This window comes from Carya illinoinensis, chromosome 6 (genome assembly GCF_018687715.1).
Source record: "Carya illinoinensis cultivar Pawnee chromosome 6, C.illinoinensisPawnee_v1, whole genome shotgun sequence".
NCBI lineage: Eukaryota > Viridiplantae > Streptophyta > Magnoliopsida > Fagales > Juglandaceae > Carya > Carya illinoinensis.
Genome location: NC_056757.1, coordinates 10,801,676 through 10,817,685, shown reverse-complemented (window position 1 = coordinate 10,817,685; position 16,010 = coordinate 10,801,676). Strand labels below are relative to the sequence as shown.

The following is a 16,010-nucleotide window of genomic DNA, read 5'->3' as shown; positions in this document are numbered from 1 at the left end:
TTAGTTTTTAATGTTAATGCATTATATAATATATATATATATATAGAGAGAGAGAGAGAGAGAGAGAGAGAGAGAGAGAGAGAGAGTCCTAATCAATGTTTATACTGTATTTCATTGAATATCTTATTTTTTGGATGACTTAGATAACAATGCATCATACATAATTTATTTTATTTTTTCATTTTTCATTATAATAAGTATACGGTGTAAGGATGTTAATTAGTAGAACAACTCAATTAATTTAATAATAATAAATTAAAATTAAAATAATAAAAAATAATTTTAAAATAGTTAAAGTATGTGGTGCATGTGGGATAATGAATAGCATGATTTTTAATTAAAAATAAATAAATTGTAAGTGGTATTTGACGCACGTGCTATGTAGTTAGCTAGAGAGACTGATCTCATTAGCCAAGACCACGAAGATAATTTGGTGGGTTTATGGCTACCTGAATTGAAGGAAAGAATAATATAATTAATTAATTAGCTGGCTACATGGCGCAGCAGTGTCCCATTTTTGACACTTAGAGTACTCATGCACCGATCATATATATCTTATAAGATGCAACATTTGACATTAATGCTCTCTCTCTCTGGTGTACGTGCCTGATCAATGGTTGATCTGTATGCAGGATATTGGACATCACTCATATTCTGCTTTCATTTTGTTTGACAAAAGTAACAAACGAATTTGAGTAATGGTATTTGTAGTTATAAATTGTGTAAGTGATATAAGTTATTTAAAAAAAAATAAAATTTACTATTAAAATTATTATTTATAATTTATATAAAGTGATTACATGACATTTACGCACTCACAATTATAACTATCATTTCTCTTTTAAATATATATTATTGTAGCGATTGAGCATATAACATAATCAATGATTCGATATAGCATGCTAAGCTGATCATGGGACAAGGAAGCTTCCTCAATTTTGGCATGCCTCTACAAGGTATATAAAAGATATATATATATATACACACACACACACACACACACACATATATATATATATGTATGAAAAATGATATCATTTTTACCGAATTGTGCTTTTCTATTTTTTTTAGTATTTTTTTAATACGTAAAATGATACTTTAAAAAAAAAATTAAACACAATACACTAGTCAGTACCGACCCTTCGTGGGAGTAGCTCCTATATATATATATATATATATATATATATGTATTTATATATAATTTAATCTAATCTCTAACTACTTCCAACTTTCGACGTCGCATTATATTATTAATAAAAACATAAACACATAATATTATATATTTAATGAAGAAAGGGATATATAATGTCCCAACATCAACCACCATTTGATTTAGCTAGGGTTGTCCTTCGACATGACCAGAAACTATAATTAGAATATTCATGTATTCATCATCAATTCTAATTTTTATGTACATTTGGTACACGTACGATTGATGAGAGGCCAGCTAGCTAGCTAGATTCTTATATACCATATATTAGGATTCATTGAAAATTCCAATATTTATAATTATTTCTGGATGTATATATATATATTGAGCTATAATTCCCATATTACTAATTAATTAGGAAGATCATACACTAAAGACCACGTGGAGCTAATAATAATTTATATTTTATTTATAGGAGACTGTTTGTATCTATTAATTCATTAGGTACAGCTAATACTAGTATGAAATTTTATTTCTGTACCATTAATATCTAGATATAAGATAAAGATAAAGATAAGTGGTTATATATAGAATTTTATATAATTGTTTTAAAATGAGAAGTTCTTACTTTTTCAAGCAATGTGAGATTCTATATATTATATACTATTATTCTTATCATATAGAGATATTATAATTTATATTCATTAAATTCCTAACGTCTTTATCGGACCTATACGTTATAGGTAACACTGCTCAAATATCATATTTCTTATTGAGATAGGCTCTAATATTATTTGTAATGGTTTAATAGAAGGCCTAAATTACATGGTCTATATTCTAAAATAACTAGATAATAATACAATTAAAATCTTATTAGAATCTTATAAAGAGTAATAACTTTTTCTTTCTAAGCAATGCATCACATATACTATTTACACTTATCCTTATCATATGAGAATATTATAGTATATATAGACCACATAGTTTAGATCTTCTATTGGATCCTTGACCGATAGTACAAATTGTGTTTTTATTTGTTTAAACAATTTTTAAACTCCTTTAAATATTTTGAAAAAAAATTATAAATATATTAAAAAAAAACACTTTTTTAACCCTTAAGTAAATAAAAACAGTAAAGAATCGATAGCTCCTCTTGATGGGAGAAGCATTTTTCATATATAAAAGCGTCTATTCATAAATGAATGGTAGATTTTTGTTTGATGGACTAAATTACATTTTTTTTTTCCTTTGATATTGCATTTTTCTTTGAGGGATGAAATTATGTTTTTGTCCTTTATCTCTGTTTTGAAATAATTCTTTCATTTTTTTTTCAACTTTTTATCTTATCATCGTATTTATTTATAAATAATGTTATATATAACCATAAAATATGCAGTAAGTGCTTTACAATTTGAAAAAAAAAAAAAAATTACTATTAAAAAGAGACAACATCCTCATGAATAGTTGATCTTTTTTTTTTTTATTTCACATTGAGCAATTACTATTTTGTCCTCATTTGCATAATTACATTGTTGTCCTATTTTCTTTGAGTTCAGATTGCAAAATTTAATTTGTTTTTGCCCTCATTTGCACAATTACAATTTTGTCCTCTAATTCATCATTAAAATTTCCTATTATTCTAATAATAATAATAATAATAATAATAATAATGAATTACAAAAAATGCAATAAAACTTTCGACAAGGAACACGTGTACGTAAACTCTTACCTAGTATGTGTGTGTGTGTGTGTATATATATATATATATATATATATATATGTCTCTTTTATTGTACAATTGTCTAACAGCATCTGAATGGTGCTTTGTGTTTGATGGGTAAGATTACCTATCTTTAAGGTTTTTATTTAGATGATTGGTGCCTCTTGTTTTGTTTTCTCATCTTTTCCTTAATTTCTATTTTGCCTTAAATAAATTGTATTGTCTCTTAAATAAAATTATATTGTTACCTTGATTTTTTTTTGGGCAAATATTAGGTAAAGTTGATCATCCTCTTGCCATGCAATTTGCTTTAGAAATAACATCATATGGTATGACTTATTTAAAAATAGGGTAGTGATAGGCTTACTACTCTATTACTACCCACCCACTACTCAAAGATATTATAAGTTTTTTTATTTTTATTTCATTTTTTTAAGTATTTTTTTAACATTCTTAATCATTAAGAAAAAATTTAAAAAAAATATAACTTTACTAATACTCACTTCCTTAATCATTAAGTAAAATTAAAAATTAAAAAAAAAATCAAATATAAAAAGAGTAGTAAATAGATTGTAGTGAAGTAGTAAATATATCATTTTCCTTAAAAATAAGATCATCCAATAATTTTTCTATCCATTAACGTTTACAAAAAATATGTGGTCTAATCACATGGGTCAGCGTACTAAAAGATGTCAAAGCCAACGTTATATTCTTATCAATCCTGCTACAATTAGTCGAGGCATGCAAATGCAGAGTAAGCTTGCAGGCCACGTCAATTAAATTAAAAATAAAAAGTAAAAAACGACAAAAACAAAAAAGAAAGACACTCAGGGTGCTCGTCTTCTTCATTTGGGTCTCTCTTCTTTGCGTGGGTCTCTCGGATCTCTCGTCTTCATCTTCAAGTGGGTGGATGAAAAAAGCAAATCTTTGGGTCTTCGTGTGGGTCATCTTTGTAGGTAGATGAAAAAGGTAGATCTTTTTCGTGCTTTCTACGACCACTACAACATTCGTTGTTGCGAGTGATTTCTACGACTAGTAGAGATCAAAGAGCTTGATGGATTTAGGGAGTTTGGATAACCAGAGTCTTGGGAGCATCTATGAGTGAATATGATCTCCATTTCGGGAGTGTTTTTTTCCTGTGCAGGTCATTTACTTGGAAGCACGTTCTTTTCAGCATGAATTTTTACTAAATGAGCTCCTTTTCATGACTTTGCTTAAGAATCTTTAATGGCTCCGTTTCTATATTCCTTAAAATTGAATTGTGAAGCTTTATTTCTAGGATTTTTGTTGACCTTTTTGTGATTGTAGAGTCTAGTGCTTTGAATTTGTACAATGGGATATTTGTGGTCGTTGCTTCTAGCGGTTTTGTTCATTCCAAGCACTTATGAATTACAAACTTTCGAAACGCAGGTTTTACTACAGCTAAGAAAGCAGTTGGGCTACCCTTCCTCATTGCAAATTTTGGACAATTACAATGGAGATTTCTATAGCCTATCTTCTTCTACACAGATGAGCATCTCATACTAGGACAATTCGGTTACTGAGCTCAAAATAATGGGAAATAAGCTTGCCAACGTCAGTGGGTTCAATAGAAGGGAAATGATGTTTGAGCAGAGGGAGGAGAAGATGAGAGGGGAAACGAAGAAGACGGAGAAAGGAAGAATATGAAAGTAGAAGATGGAGAAGATAAGAGGAGAGACAAAAGGAGGAAGAAGATTTCGCATGATACGCACCATTTCATTAAGGACACGTAGGACCTGACTGCTTAGCGACTACCCCCACTACAAGAAAAACGGGCAATTGCGACCAATTAATAGCAACGAAAAGACTATTAGCGACCAAAATTGGTCTCTAATAATCTTTTCGTTGCTATTAATTGGTCGCAATTGTCCGTTTTTCTTGTAGTGCCCTCCCGTTTGCAGTAGCATTTTTCTATTCTTATTCCCTTATACTTTGCATTCTCATTAGTTCAATCCAAAACATTCAACCTTCAAGATCATCTTCATATATATAAACAATGTAGACCTAGATATGAACCTTGTAGTAAAGGAAAACTATACATGAGTTGGGAATATCAATTTATGAAAAAAATATTCATCTTCTTAAAACAAGTTAACTATCTTCTTGATAGGTTGATTATGTATAAAACAAATACATGCCCACAGCTAACAAAAACTAAATCCCACAATGATTTTATATATGCCTCTTGGCTTAACTCTTTTGGAAAACTTGTTTGAATTCACCTATGTATCAATGGTTTGCTAACTTTTGCTACTGTCATATTAGAAGTTATTTTTTATAACTGACAGAACTCTAAAACACTTTCATATTGTTTAGTCGATTATCCTCTTAACAATTACCATTTCTTCCAATAATTTTTAATCTAATCTGTTCTAACTTATATTCATTATGAAGGATATATATATTTTGTTATATAAAAAGAGTGAGGCTAGGGGCCAGACGGTGAAAAGGGGGATTTATACCCTCTAATGAAATTTTGACATGTTTGCATTCTAAGAGGGAAACATTGAAACCGCACATCAGTTGAACAAATCTCGCACAAACAAATCCGCTAGTCACTCTGGCTCTTTCTTCCCTCTCCCTTTCATCATCATACAACTCTCATAAAGCTCAAATCTATTACTTTTCCTAGATAATAAACAATGTAAGAAGCCAGATTTTGTATGATATCCACCCACCTTAATTCGTGACTCTATGAAGATGGAAAGCAATAACACAAGCTTTGGAGATTCTTGATATGAGAGAGAGAGAGAGAGAGAGAGAGAGAGAGAGAGCTAGCGTGAGAGCTTGAGAGATTGAGAAGAGAGAGAGAGCTTGAGGATAGAGAGAGTGAGAGTGAGAGATTGCTTGAGAGATTAAGAGGGGAGCGAGAGATAGCGTGAGGAGATAGAGCTTGAGATCGATTGAGGGGAGAGAGAGAGTTTGAGGAGAGAGAGAGAGCTTGAGAGTGACTGCCTTGGCAATAACCAAACAAAGTGCAAATAATTCATCTACAACAAGTGCAAAAGCCTTCAGGTAATACCCACCCAGTTTCTCAACAAAATATTCAAATTAGGAATTAAGCCCCTAGTGCCTGCATAGGGTTCTTCATACACCCAAACAACAAAATCACTACACTGCCATGGCATGCGCACTCTGTAATCAGTAGAATAAATAACGTAGAGCAATCGATGACGATGCAATAATATTCGTTGCGGGAAGAGAGCTTGAGAGGTGAGAGAAAGTGATAAGAGAGAGAAAGAGCACAAACAAGCAGAGTGAGAGGGGGTGATTGCGTGGGACTTACTTATCTAGTGTGTGGTTCATTATTTCCTACTTAGAACATAAACGTGTCAAAATTTCATTGGAATGTGTAAATCTTGATTGTTCACCCATCCGGTTTGAAGTTAAACTCATATAAAAAATGCGGCAACACTTTCATCTAAGAATACATGCTTAATTTGCACGTTGAAAGTACTTTTCCGTGGGTAAAACTCCCTTTGAATTTTCAAAGTGGAAGGAGTTTCAATTATTCTAGTAGGGGTGTAAGAAAAAAAAATCGGTGAATCAGTAAGCCGGATCAGATTGGACCAAACCGGTGGGATCGGTCCGGTCCCAACTTTGGCTTGGTCCAGTATTGGTTTTATTTTTCTTAAAATCGATCAAAATCGATCCAGTTCTAATTTTTTTTCTAAAACTGGACCTGTTTATATATATTTTAATTTTTTCTATAGTATATAATTTTTATATATAATATATAATTATATATAAAATAGTTTTGTATTATATGATAAATTATTAATTAATATAATATTAAATTTTAAAATCTTATGCCATTTTGTTTATTATATTAATAGTTATACTAATATTATATATGCAGATTAATAGTTATATTAATATTATATCACTATATATTATAATTACTATATTATATCACTATATTGTATATTATAATATATCACTATAGTCTATAATACAATTATAATATATATTATATTATAATATATTATCATTATACTATTATATAATATAATATAATATATTATATAATATATAATATAGTATAATCTATAATATAGTACATTAAAACAAAAAAATTGGACCGAAAATCAATAAAACCGAAGTACCGGTTAGGAAGGTAATCGATGCGTAATCGATTTTGAAAACTAAAAAATCGGTGTATACCGGTTCGATCCTAAATTTTGTCTAAAATCAAACTGAACCGGACCGATTACACACCTCTATTTTAGCCAAGTAATCATAATGTGCTTTCTTTGTCATAGAAATCTTTTCATATCCATTATATATGCACTGATCATGAATCAGATATCCCCCGATTCCCACTTGTGACTTGTGAGCCTAATTAGCTATTTACTTCTACGTGAACAATACATCAAAACCTTCCATCCACAATAATATTTGAAGATATTATTTACCCTTATTTTTCTCTTCAAGATAAGTCTACCGATATATCTAAAAAATGTCTTTGCCGTAGAATATTATTCTCATGTATTATTTACAAATTATTTTATTATTGTTGATGACGCGTCTCACTTTCAATCTTCCACTGTTTGACTTATCTCCGTTCATGAAACTCAAGGGGGGCTCCTCTTGTGAACACTCCGATGCTAAAATCAGTAAAGAGGTTATCCTCCTCAAAATCTTAAAGATTACTTGCATATATAGGCTCGTTTGCTGCACATATCTCCTCCAGGATTTATTAGAATAGATCAAGACTTAGAATTTTGAATAATCCTATCACTTCTCGTTGTTTTTACCATTCCATTAAAGGTGGCGTCATGTATATCTCTTTTCGAATTTCTCTTGACTATCCTTCTGTGATGGGCCCATATTCTGGGCTTCTTGGTTTTCATTATACTATGGGTCTTTTTGTACATTTTAGAGCCCTTCGGTTGGGATGGTTCCTCCAGTTACCCCCCCAATTCTATTCGCCTTCTGGCGGATATAATTTATTTTTTATCAATCTTGCTACTTTGAAAGTGCTGGGTGTGATCGCATGGGCCTGGGTGCTTGGAAAATATGTAGACATGGTCATGGGCCCAAACGACCCATGACCTTTCGGTGTCTTCTGGCCCGTTACGCCCTCTTGCCGCCTTATATTATTTCCTTCTCCCCATAAATATTTTGTTATAAAGAATCGTAGATTGGATATCATTTTCCGCTATTATGGTAGAGAAGATAGACAGTTTTCTTGTGCTGGTTAACCTTCTTGCAGAGTCACCTTTTCAATCCGTTTGGTGCTTTGCATTTCACTAACTTTCAAAACTTTACTTTTCCACTGCCTTTCATTCTTTCCTTTGTTATGCTCTCTGCCCTTCCATTCCTATCTTTTGCTTTTTGCTTATCTTGTTCTTTCTCGCTACCCTCTTCCTACCAATTTCAATGGCCCCCTACAGTGAAGGTGAGGTTTTTGAAAGCCCCTTTGAGAATCCTGAGGGCACAGTCTTTGCTGGACATCGACGGTGGTTAGTCATCCGAGAGAAAATTTTCCAAGATTTGGGAAGACTTTCATATTCCTGAAACTGTTATTTTAAGCGTTCCTGAATCCAGAATTTGTGATGACGAGGGCTTTGCTACTAAAGTAGCTATTTCTGTTTCTTTTCTGCAGAATGGGTTGACGATCCCCTTTTGCCACCTTCTCCACGACCTTTTGGATTTCCTCAATCTTACTCCCGCTCAATTGCACCCTTTCGCATTGAGGGCATACCTCTGTGCCTACATTTTATTTCGTATGGTTTTGGAACCTCTTGGGGACCCTTATCCTGATCTGACTGCTCGAGAATTTTTGGCATTCTATAGCTTGAGGGAAGCTTCCAAAGGCAACATTCTTAGCTTCCGTAAGAAGGACGATGGGCAAACATTGGCCTGGCTTGAGACTCGCCATTCCAATGCCAAGGCGTGGACCTCCAAGTTCTTTTACATCTCCAGTCAGGGTTGGAAATACTCTGGCACGGAATAAGTCTTCCATGACTTTCCAGTCAAATCGATCTGGCGCCCTATTCCTAATAAAAAGAAACTGTGGCTTAAAATGACGCCTTTGTCACGTCGTGAACTGGCTCGAATCGAGACAGTTCATTCTTGGGCCAAAGCTAATCTAGAGGCGCTTTGGACTGATAGCTTGCTGACCTTCGCCCATATTGATTGATTCTTGAAGTCTCCCAATCGGTCTTATGTTCAAGGGCATAAGTTCATGATTTCTGCCACCATTCCTCATTCCCTGGAGAAGCCCACTGAGAAGACCAAGAGGTCTGAACCCTCCAAAAGGAAAATACATTCGGAAGATGGGAAGAAGGAGGATGCCTCCAAAAAGAGAGAAAAAAGAGGCAAGAAGAAGGACGATGGAGATAAGGAGGTGGCCACCGAGAAGCGGGAGAAGAGGAGCAAGAAAAAGAATGAGGCAGGTGGCCGCTAAAAGAAAGCTCGTATTGGAGATTCTTCTCCGCCTTCTTCTCTTCAACAGGAGGCCCTGGCGCCCTCAGGGGGCATCTAGGCCCAGGTGTCGCAAGAGGACACCCCTTTCCAGGCGAATACGCAGCTAGCCGCCATTGAGCCCCCGTCACCCCAACCTTAGTTCCTTGTTGTGACTGCAGGAGAAAGCCACAGTCAGGGTTCTACCCTGCCTAGTACCGCTAAGCCCTCCTTGCCTTTTCCATCCTCGTCACCGCCACGTTCTCGCAGCCTGAGAGATGTGGAGAGTCTAGCCGACTTAGCCCTTTTTGGCTTGGCTGCCTCCCTCCAGGTCGTGCCTGGGACACAAGAGCCTGCCATAACACCTGCCCCTGGTTTGAGTTTCCTGTGCTGGCGGGGTGGGCGAGTCAATTCGAGCTGGGTGCAAGAGTGGTTGCGGCCCTTAATCTTGACTCAATCACTACGGTGGGAGCTTGCTCGCCCCCTACTTCTACCGCTGCCCCTACTGAGGTGGTTACTGTTTTACACACAGGTGGCCATACGGAAAAGTCGGGCACCTTACCTGTGGATGGGACAGAAGGTGCCACAAGGGATATCCCTCTACGTCCGGCTGAAACAGGCGGTGAGGTTGGTTCACTCCAAACTTCCCCCTAAAGCTTACTGGATACCATCTCTGGGGGAAAGACCCCTTCGACAGTTGGTAGCAGGCTTGGGCTCTCTTTTCCTCCTACCCGTGCCTCCTCTTTTGGCGGGGACACTGAATCCTTCCTTGAGGAGAAGTGGGCGAATTTCCTAAAGGAAGACACCCGTCTTTGTGATGTTGAATTGGCTCAGCCAACACCCCCTCTGCCCCCTCTGCGCTTGGTTGATTTGTCAGGGAGGACGACGGCTTCCCCTGTGAGGCCTGAGGAAGAGACTCACACAGCCGCCGGCAAAATTGTGAGAGGGAAAGCTAGTGGTGGTGATTCTTCAACGGGAGTCAACTCCTGGGTTGAGGCCACTGTCCAGATGGCTAACCGTTTGAAAAATTGGCTTTTTGAGGTATTATGCCTTTTGTCCTCTTTTGCATATACTTCTTTAGTATCTTTGCCTTGGTTGCTTTTTTTTTTTTGTAGGGATCAATGACTTGGCTGCTTGGATAGTTGCTGATCGTTTCGGTCTCGAGGAGGAGGTTGAGGAGCATTACCAGTTGTGCTACATAGCCAAACGTGTCTCGAAGAGATGGCAGGCTGACAGAGTTGAATTGGCAGCTTTGGCCGAGGATAGGGAGGAGCTGAAGATCCTACTGGAGTAATCCGAGGGTTACTCCCATTCTTTAGAAGGTGATCTTGAGATACACGAGGCCGAACTCCTTGCACTGCGTGACGCAATCCGCCTAGCAAACGAGGCCAAGGCCAAAGTCGACTTCGCCTCGTCAATTCTCCTTTTGGAGAGGGATTAAGCCAGGTGACAACTTTCAGAGGCTCAGGAGAGCCTTAAGGCTGAGAGCTCTCGTCTAAATTCCGAGTTTGCTGCCCGTGATGAAGCTTTGTCCTCTCTTCGTGAAGACCTAGCCCGTTCTCAAGACAGCTGCAGGTCCTCTGAGGAGAGTTTTCGGGAGGCAAACTTGGCCTTTGGAGCCAGCCAGCGGAGTCTATCTGAGAAGGAGGGGGAGCTGACTGCTGCTCAGGAGGAGGTCGCATGGCTTCGCGCCTAGTTGGCCCATGTCCCTGCTACAAGGGACGATGCCTTTGTTTATGGGTATGGTCGCGGCATTGTAAGGCTAAGGTACCGTCTTCTAGTTGATCCTGCCACCAACCTCAGGATTCTCGACCGGGAATTGTTCTATCCTGAGGAAGCTTCCCGCCACATGGTTGATGAGTTTGGGCAGAAAAAGATGTCTGATACTTTTGCCAACATGCCCTGAGCCTTCCCGCCTGAGGATGCCACTTGATAATTTTGCCTTTTGTGTATTTGACTATGGATAATAATTTTTTTTTTTCTTTAGTAGTTTTATATCTTGTATATTTGTGACAATGGATTTTGGTTTGCTCTGTTGAACGTTTTGGCCACTGTGTTCTTTTAATTCTTGTCTTTTTCATGACACCGCAAGCTACTGAGGCTTGCTTTTGGTGTTATGGATCGACGTGATCTAAGGACTTGTGTGCTCTTTTTTCATGGCAACACAAGCTGCTAAGACTTTCCTTTGGTGTTTAGGGTCGGCGTGGTCTGAGGACTTACGCGCCATTTTTTCATGGCACCATAAGCTGCTAAGGCTTATCTTGGTGTTTAGGGTCAATTGGTCCCTAACCTTTCTCACCCTTTTTCATGGTATCACAAGCTGCTAAGGCTTGTCTTTGGTGTTTAGGGTCGGCGTGGTTTGAGGATCTATGCGCCCTTTTTTCATGGCACCATAAGCTGCTAAGGCTTGCCTTTGGTGTTTAGGATAGAGCGGTCCTTGACCTTTTTCGTCCTTTTTTCATGACACCACAAGCTGCTAAGACTTGCCTTCGATGTTTAGGATCGAGCGGTCTCTGACCTTTCTTACCCTTTTTTTATGGCGTTTATATTCACACTTGGGAACTTTTTTCTCTGTACAGAATTCTTAATGATCAAAATGGAATATATTCATAAATAGCGATGTCGCAAACATTGAACAAAAATAAAGAGAATGAATGTTTAAACCAATAAATACTACAAAAATTATTGATAAAATTTCTTCAAGTGCTCTGTGTTCCATGGGTGCGGTAGTTCCTTGCCCTCATCATCTTTCAAATGGTACGATCTGGGTCGGTTGTTGGCTATTACTAGATAAGGACCTTCCCATTGGGGTCCCATTTTTCCCTCGCCTTGGGTAGTCACCCCGCTTTTTTTTTTTTAAACCAGGTCGCCCACTTTAAAGGTCCTGGGTCTTACTCTTTTGTTGAAGTACTGCGTAGCTTTTCTTTTTTCTTGCAGCATTCGAGCCTCGGCTATCTCTCTTTCTTCTTTGAGTAAGTCAATGTATTCTTCTATCTTTTTGTCATTTCGGGTACCCGAGAAATGGCTCGTTCTGTAGGTTGGCAGCCCTACTTCCATTGCTATAACTGCCTCGCATCCGTACGCCAGCATAAATGGGATTCCCTTGTTAGAGTTTTGGTTGTAGTTATGTACACCCAGAGTACCCTTGGCAGCTCGTTTGCCCAATCTCCTTTCTTCTCCGCGACCTTTTTCTTGAGGATTGAGATCAACGCCTTGTTTGTCGCCTCTACTTGACCATTTGCTTGGGGATGGCCTGAGGAGGAGTACTTTGCCTTGATCCTTAACTCCGCACACCATTCTTTGTAGTGATCTGAGTCCAATTGGCGCCCATTGTCAGTTATAATACTCTGGAGAATCTTGAATCCGCAAATGACATTCTTCCATAAGAATTTTGTCACAGTTTTGCTTGTGATCGTTGCTAACAGCTCTGCTTCTACCCATTTTGTAAAATAGTCGACGGTGACTATCATAAATTTAACACCACCTTTTCCTGGCGGGAAGGGTCCCATCAGATTTACCCTCCACTAGGCGAAAGGCCATGGTGCTGTTATTGATGTTAACTCCTCCGGAGGGGCGTGTGGTACGATTGCGTAAGTCTGGCATTTTGTACATCTCTTTGAGAACTCTCGTGCATCCCTTAAAGCATTAGGCCAATAATATCCTGCCTGGACCGCTTTCCTAGCCAAGGTTCTTCCCCCACTATGATTTCCACATATCCCTTCGTGTATCTCAATTAAGATATATTGTGCTTCTTGTGCAGATATGCATCGCAGTAAAGGGATAGAGAAGCCTTTTTTGTAAAGGATTCCATCGATGAGTAGGAATCTTGCTGCCCTTTTCTTCATCTTTTTCGTCTCTTCTCTTGTTTCAGGTAATTTTCCTTCATCCAAGTACTCCACTATACTGTTCACCCAATCTGGGGTGCTTGACCCCATAACTCCTACCTCGACACCCACAGCTAGGACCTCGATGATCCTTCTCTCGATTGGCCATGGTAAGGGTACTTCCTCCCCTCCAGATGCTACTCGTGCCAATCTGTCTGTGACCTCATTGTCCATTCTGGGTATCTGAGTTATAGTGAAGTATAAGAAGTGGTCGCGTATTTTCCAAACTCGGACCAGATATTTCTTTAACTTTTTGCCTTTAGTAGCGTACAGGCCGAAAACCTGATTTACTACCACTTGTGAATCCGACCTGGCGTCTATCTCGGTTTCCCCGATTTGGTCGGCCACAGACAACCCTGCTATCAGTGCTTCATACTCAGCGCCGTTGTAGGATGACCCGTCATGAACAATATCCACGGCTTCCCTGATGGTGCTACTGCCTCTTTGCGGGGAAAATTTGAGAACTCCGCCACAAAATCCGCCATTGCTTGCCCTTTAATTACTTTTCTTGGCTCATACTCTACATCGAACTCACTTAGCTTGACTAACCAACCTATTAGCCTCGTTGTGTAATCCGGCTTCCTCAAAAATTTTGCCAACGGAGCCTCCGTCAATACCCTTATTGTGTGGGCTTGAAAATAAGGATGGAGTTTCCTAGCCGCCATTACCAAGGCAAACACCAATAACTCAATTTGAGGATACATTGCCTTTGCCCCTCTGAGTGCTTGACTCACATAGTACACCGGGTGTTGCACGGCTCCTTCTTACTTTACGAGGACGGCGGATACAGCATGCGGGAAGACTGCTAGATACGCATAAAGTACGTCTCCCTTGTCTAGTCGCTTTAAAAGGGGCAGATTGGCCAGATATTGTTTTAATCTCTCGAACGCTTTGTCGCACTGCTCATTCCAAGGATGGACCTTCCACAGTACTTGAAAAAAGGGAAGGCACTTGTCTATTGACCTGGCTATGAACCTTCACAGGGCGGCCAGTCTCCCTGCTAGTCGCTGAGTCTCGTTCAAATTCTTTGACTGCTTCATATTGATTATGGCCTCTATCTTATCTGGAAAAGCTTCAATTCCTCTTTCAGACATGATGAAGCCGAATTTCCCTGACTGGATCCCAAAAGCACATTTCGATGGGTTCAGCCTCATTTTGTAACGACATAAGACTCCAAACGCTGTTCGCAAATCCACAAGGTGCTGAGCAGACTCTTTGCTTTTTTACCAGTAGGTCATCTACATATACCTCCATAGATTTTTCAATCTGCTCTCTAAACATCCAGTTTACCAGCCTTTGGTAAGTCGCCCCTGCATTCTTCAGTCCAAAGGGCATAACCTGGTAACAATACAGCTCTTGGTCTATGATGAAAGATGTCTTTTCCTCGTCTGCCGCATTCATCCGTATCTGGTTGTAACCTGAATATGCGTCCATGAAGCTCAACATATGATGCCTCGCTGTAGCATCTACAATGACGTCGATGCGTGGCAACGTGAAACTATCTTTTGGGTAAGTTTTGTTTAAATCCGTGAAGTCTACACACATTCTCCACTTCCCATTCGCCTTTTTCACCACGACAACATTGGATAACCACTCTGGGTAGTGGGCCTCTCTGATGAAGTCGGCTGTGAGCAATCTTTCAACTTCTTCATTAATGGCGGTGTACTTTTCTACTCTAAACGATCTCCTCTTCTGTCGCACTGCTTTGTACGTCGGGTCTACGCTTAAGCAGTGCTTAATGATTTCGTTGTTTATACCGGGCATTTCTTCATGGCTCCACGCGAAGACATCCTTGTGTTCTATCAACAACTATATCAAAGCTTCTCTATCTGCTGGTAGGACTTGAGTGTCGATACAAGTAGTGGCCCTAGGGTGGTTAGTGTATAACGTCACGAGTTCCAGAGGTTCGTTGACTTCTGCATGTTGTTGAACCCGGTCATCCCTGACTTCTATATCTCTCTCGTAAGTTACCACTATAGGTGGTGGCAGGGGCAGCAAGGCCCCATCCTGCCCTGCCACCATGCAGATTTCCTTCTTGACTTTCTTTAATTCTTGCACATAACATTCTCGAGCCAAGGCCTGCTCACCTCTCCCACGTCGCCATCTGTTGGGAACTTCATCTTGAGATGGTAGGTAGATGTTACCGCCTTCAAATGGTTGAGTGTCGGTCTCCCTAATATAGCATTGTAAGAGGAATGAGCTTTCACTACTAAAAAGTTGGTCATCATGGTTGCTGTTCGTGTTGCCATGCCTGCAGTTACTGGGAGCGTGATTGCCCCTACAGGCTGTATAGTATCCCCTGAGAAACCCTTTAATAGCGTAGGGGAGAGCCTTAGCCAACATCAATCCCCATTTTGACAAACGCTTCCCAGAACAGTATATCAGCCGAGCTCCCATTGTCTACTAGTACCCGCCTAGTTGTATAATTGGCTATCACGAGGGTTATCACTAAAGCATCGTCGTGCGGATATATAATTCCTTCCCTGTCTGCCTCCTCGAAGGATATCACCATTCACTCATTGCTAAGTTTTGGTTGTTTGTGTGCGTTATCCGCCACGAATACCTCTTTATATCTTGCATTTCGAGTATATGCCTTTCGGCTGGATTTGGAAGTACCACCTCTAGCAAAACCTCCCGCTATGGTCTTTATTTCTCCAATGGGCGCCCTGCTCCGATTGCCTTTTGGGGGCGACGTCGCCCTCTTATCCTGGCGGTTATTAACATGGCGCATTCTTTATGGACTAAAACTCCGCTTTGCTCCTTACCTAGTCTCCTGACGCTTTTTAGGCTTTGACCGCTCCGCGACCATTCGCTCCAATTCACTAGT

At 38.9% G+C, this 16,010-nt stretch overlaps 2 protein-coding genes across 2 annotated transcripts; both read right to left on the bottom strand.

Moving 5' to 3' along the window:
• Positions 1 to 10,774: 10,774 nt before the first annotated feature.
• LOC122312621 lies at positions 10,775 to 12,808 on the bottom strand. Its single transcript, XM_043127279.1, has 2 exons — positions 12,443 to 12,808; positions 10,775 to 11,008 (listed from the first exon to the last, which is right to left on the bottom strand). Exons 1-2 carry the CDS (start codon positions 12,806 to 12,808, stop codon positions 10,775 to 10,777), a joined length of 600 nt encoding a protein of 199 aa, XP_042983213.1.
• Positions 12,809 to 12,823: 15 nt separating this feature from the next.
• LOC122312620 lies at positions 12,824 to 13,357 on the bottom strand. Its single transcript, XM_043127277.1, has one exon. It carries the CDS (start codon positions 13,355 to 13,357, stop codon positions 12,824 to 12,826), a length of 534 nt encoding a protein of 177 aa, XP_042983211.1.
• Positions 13,358 to 16,010: the final 2,653 nt, after the last annotated feature.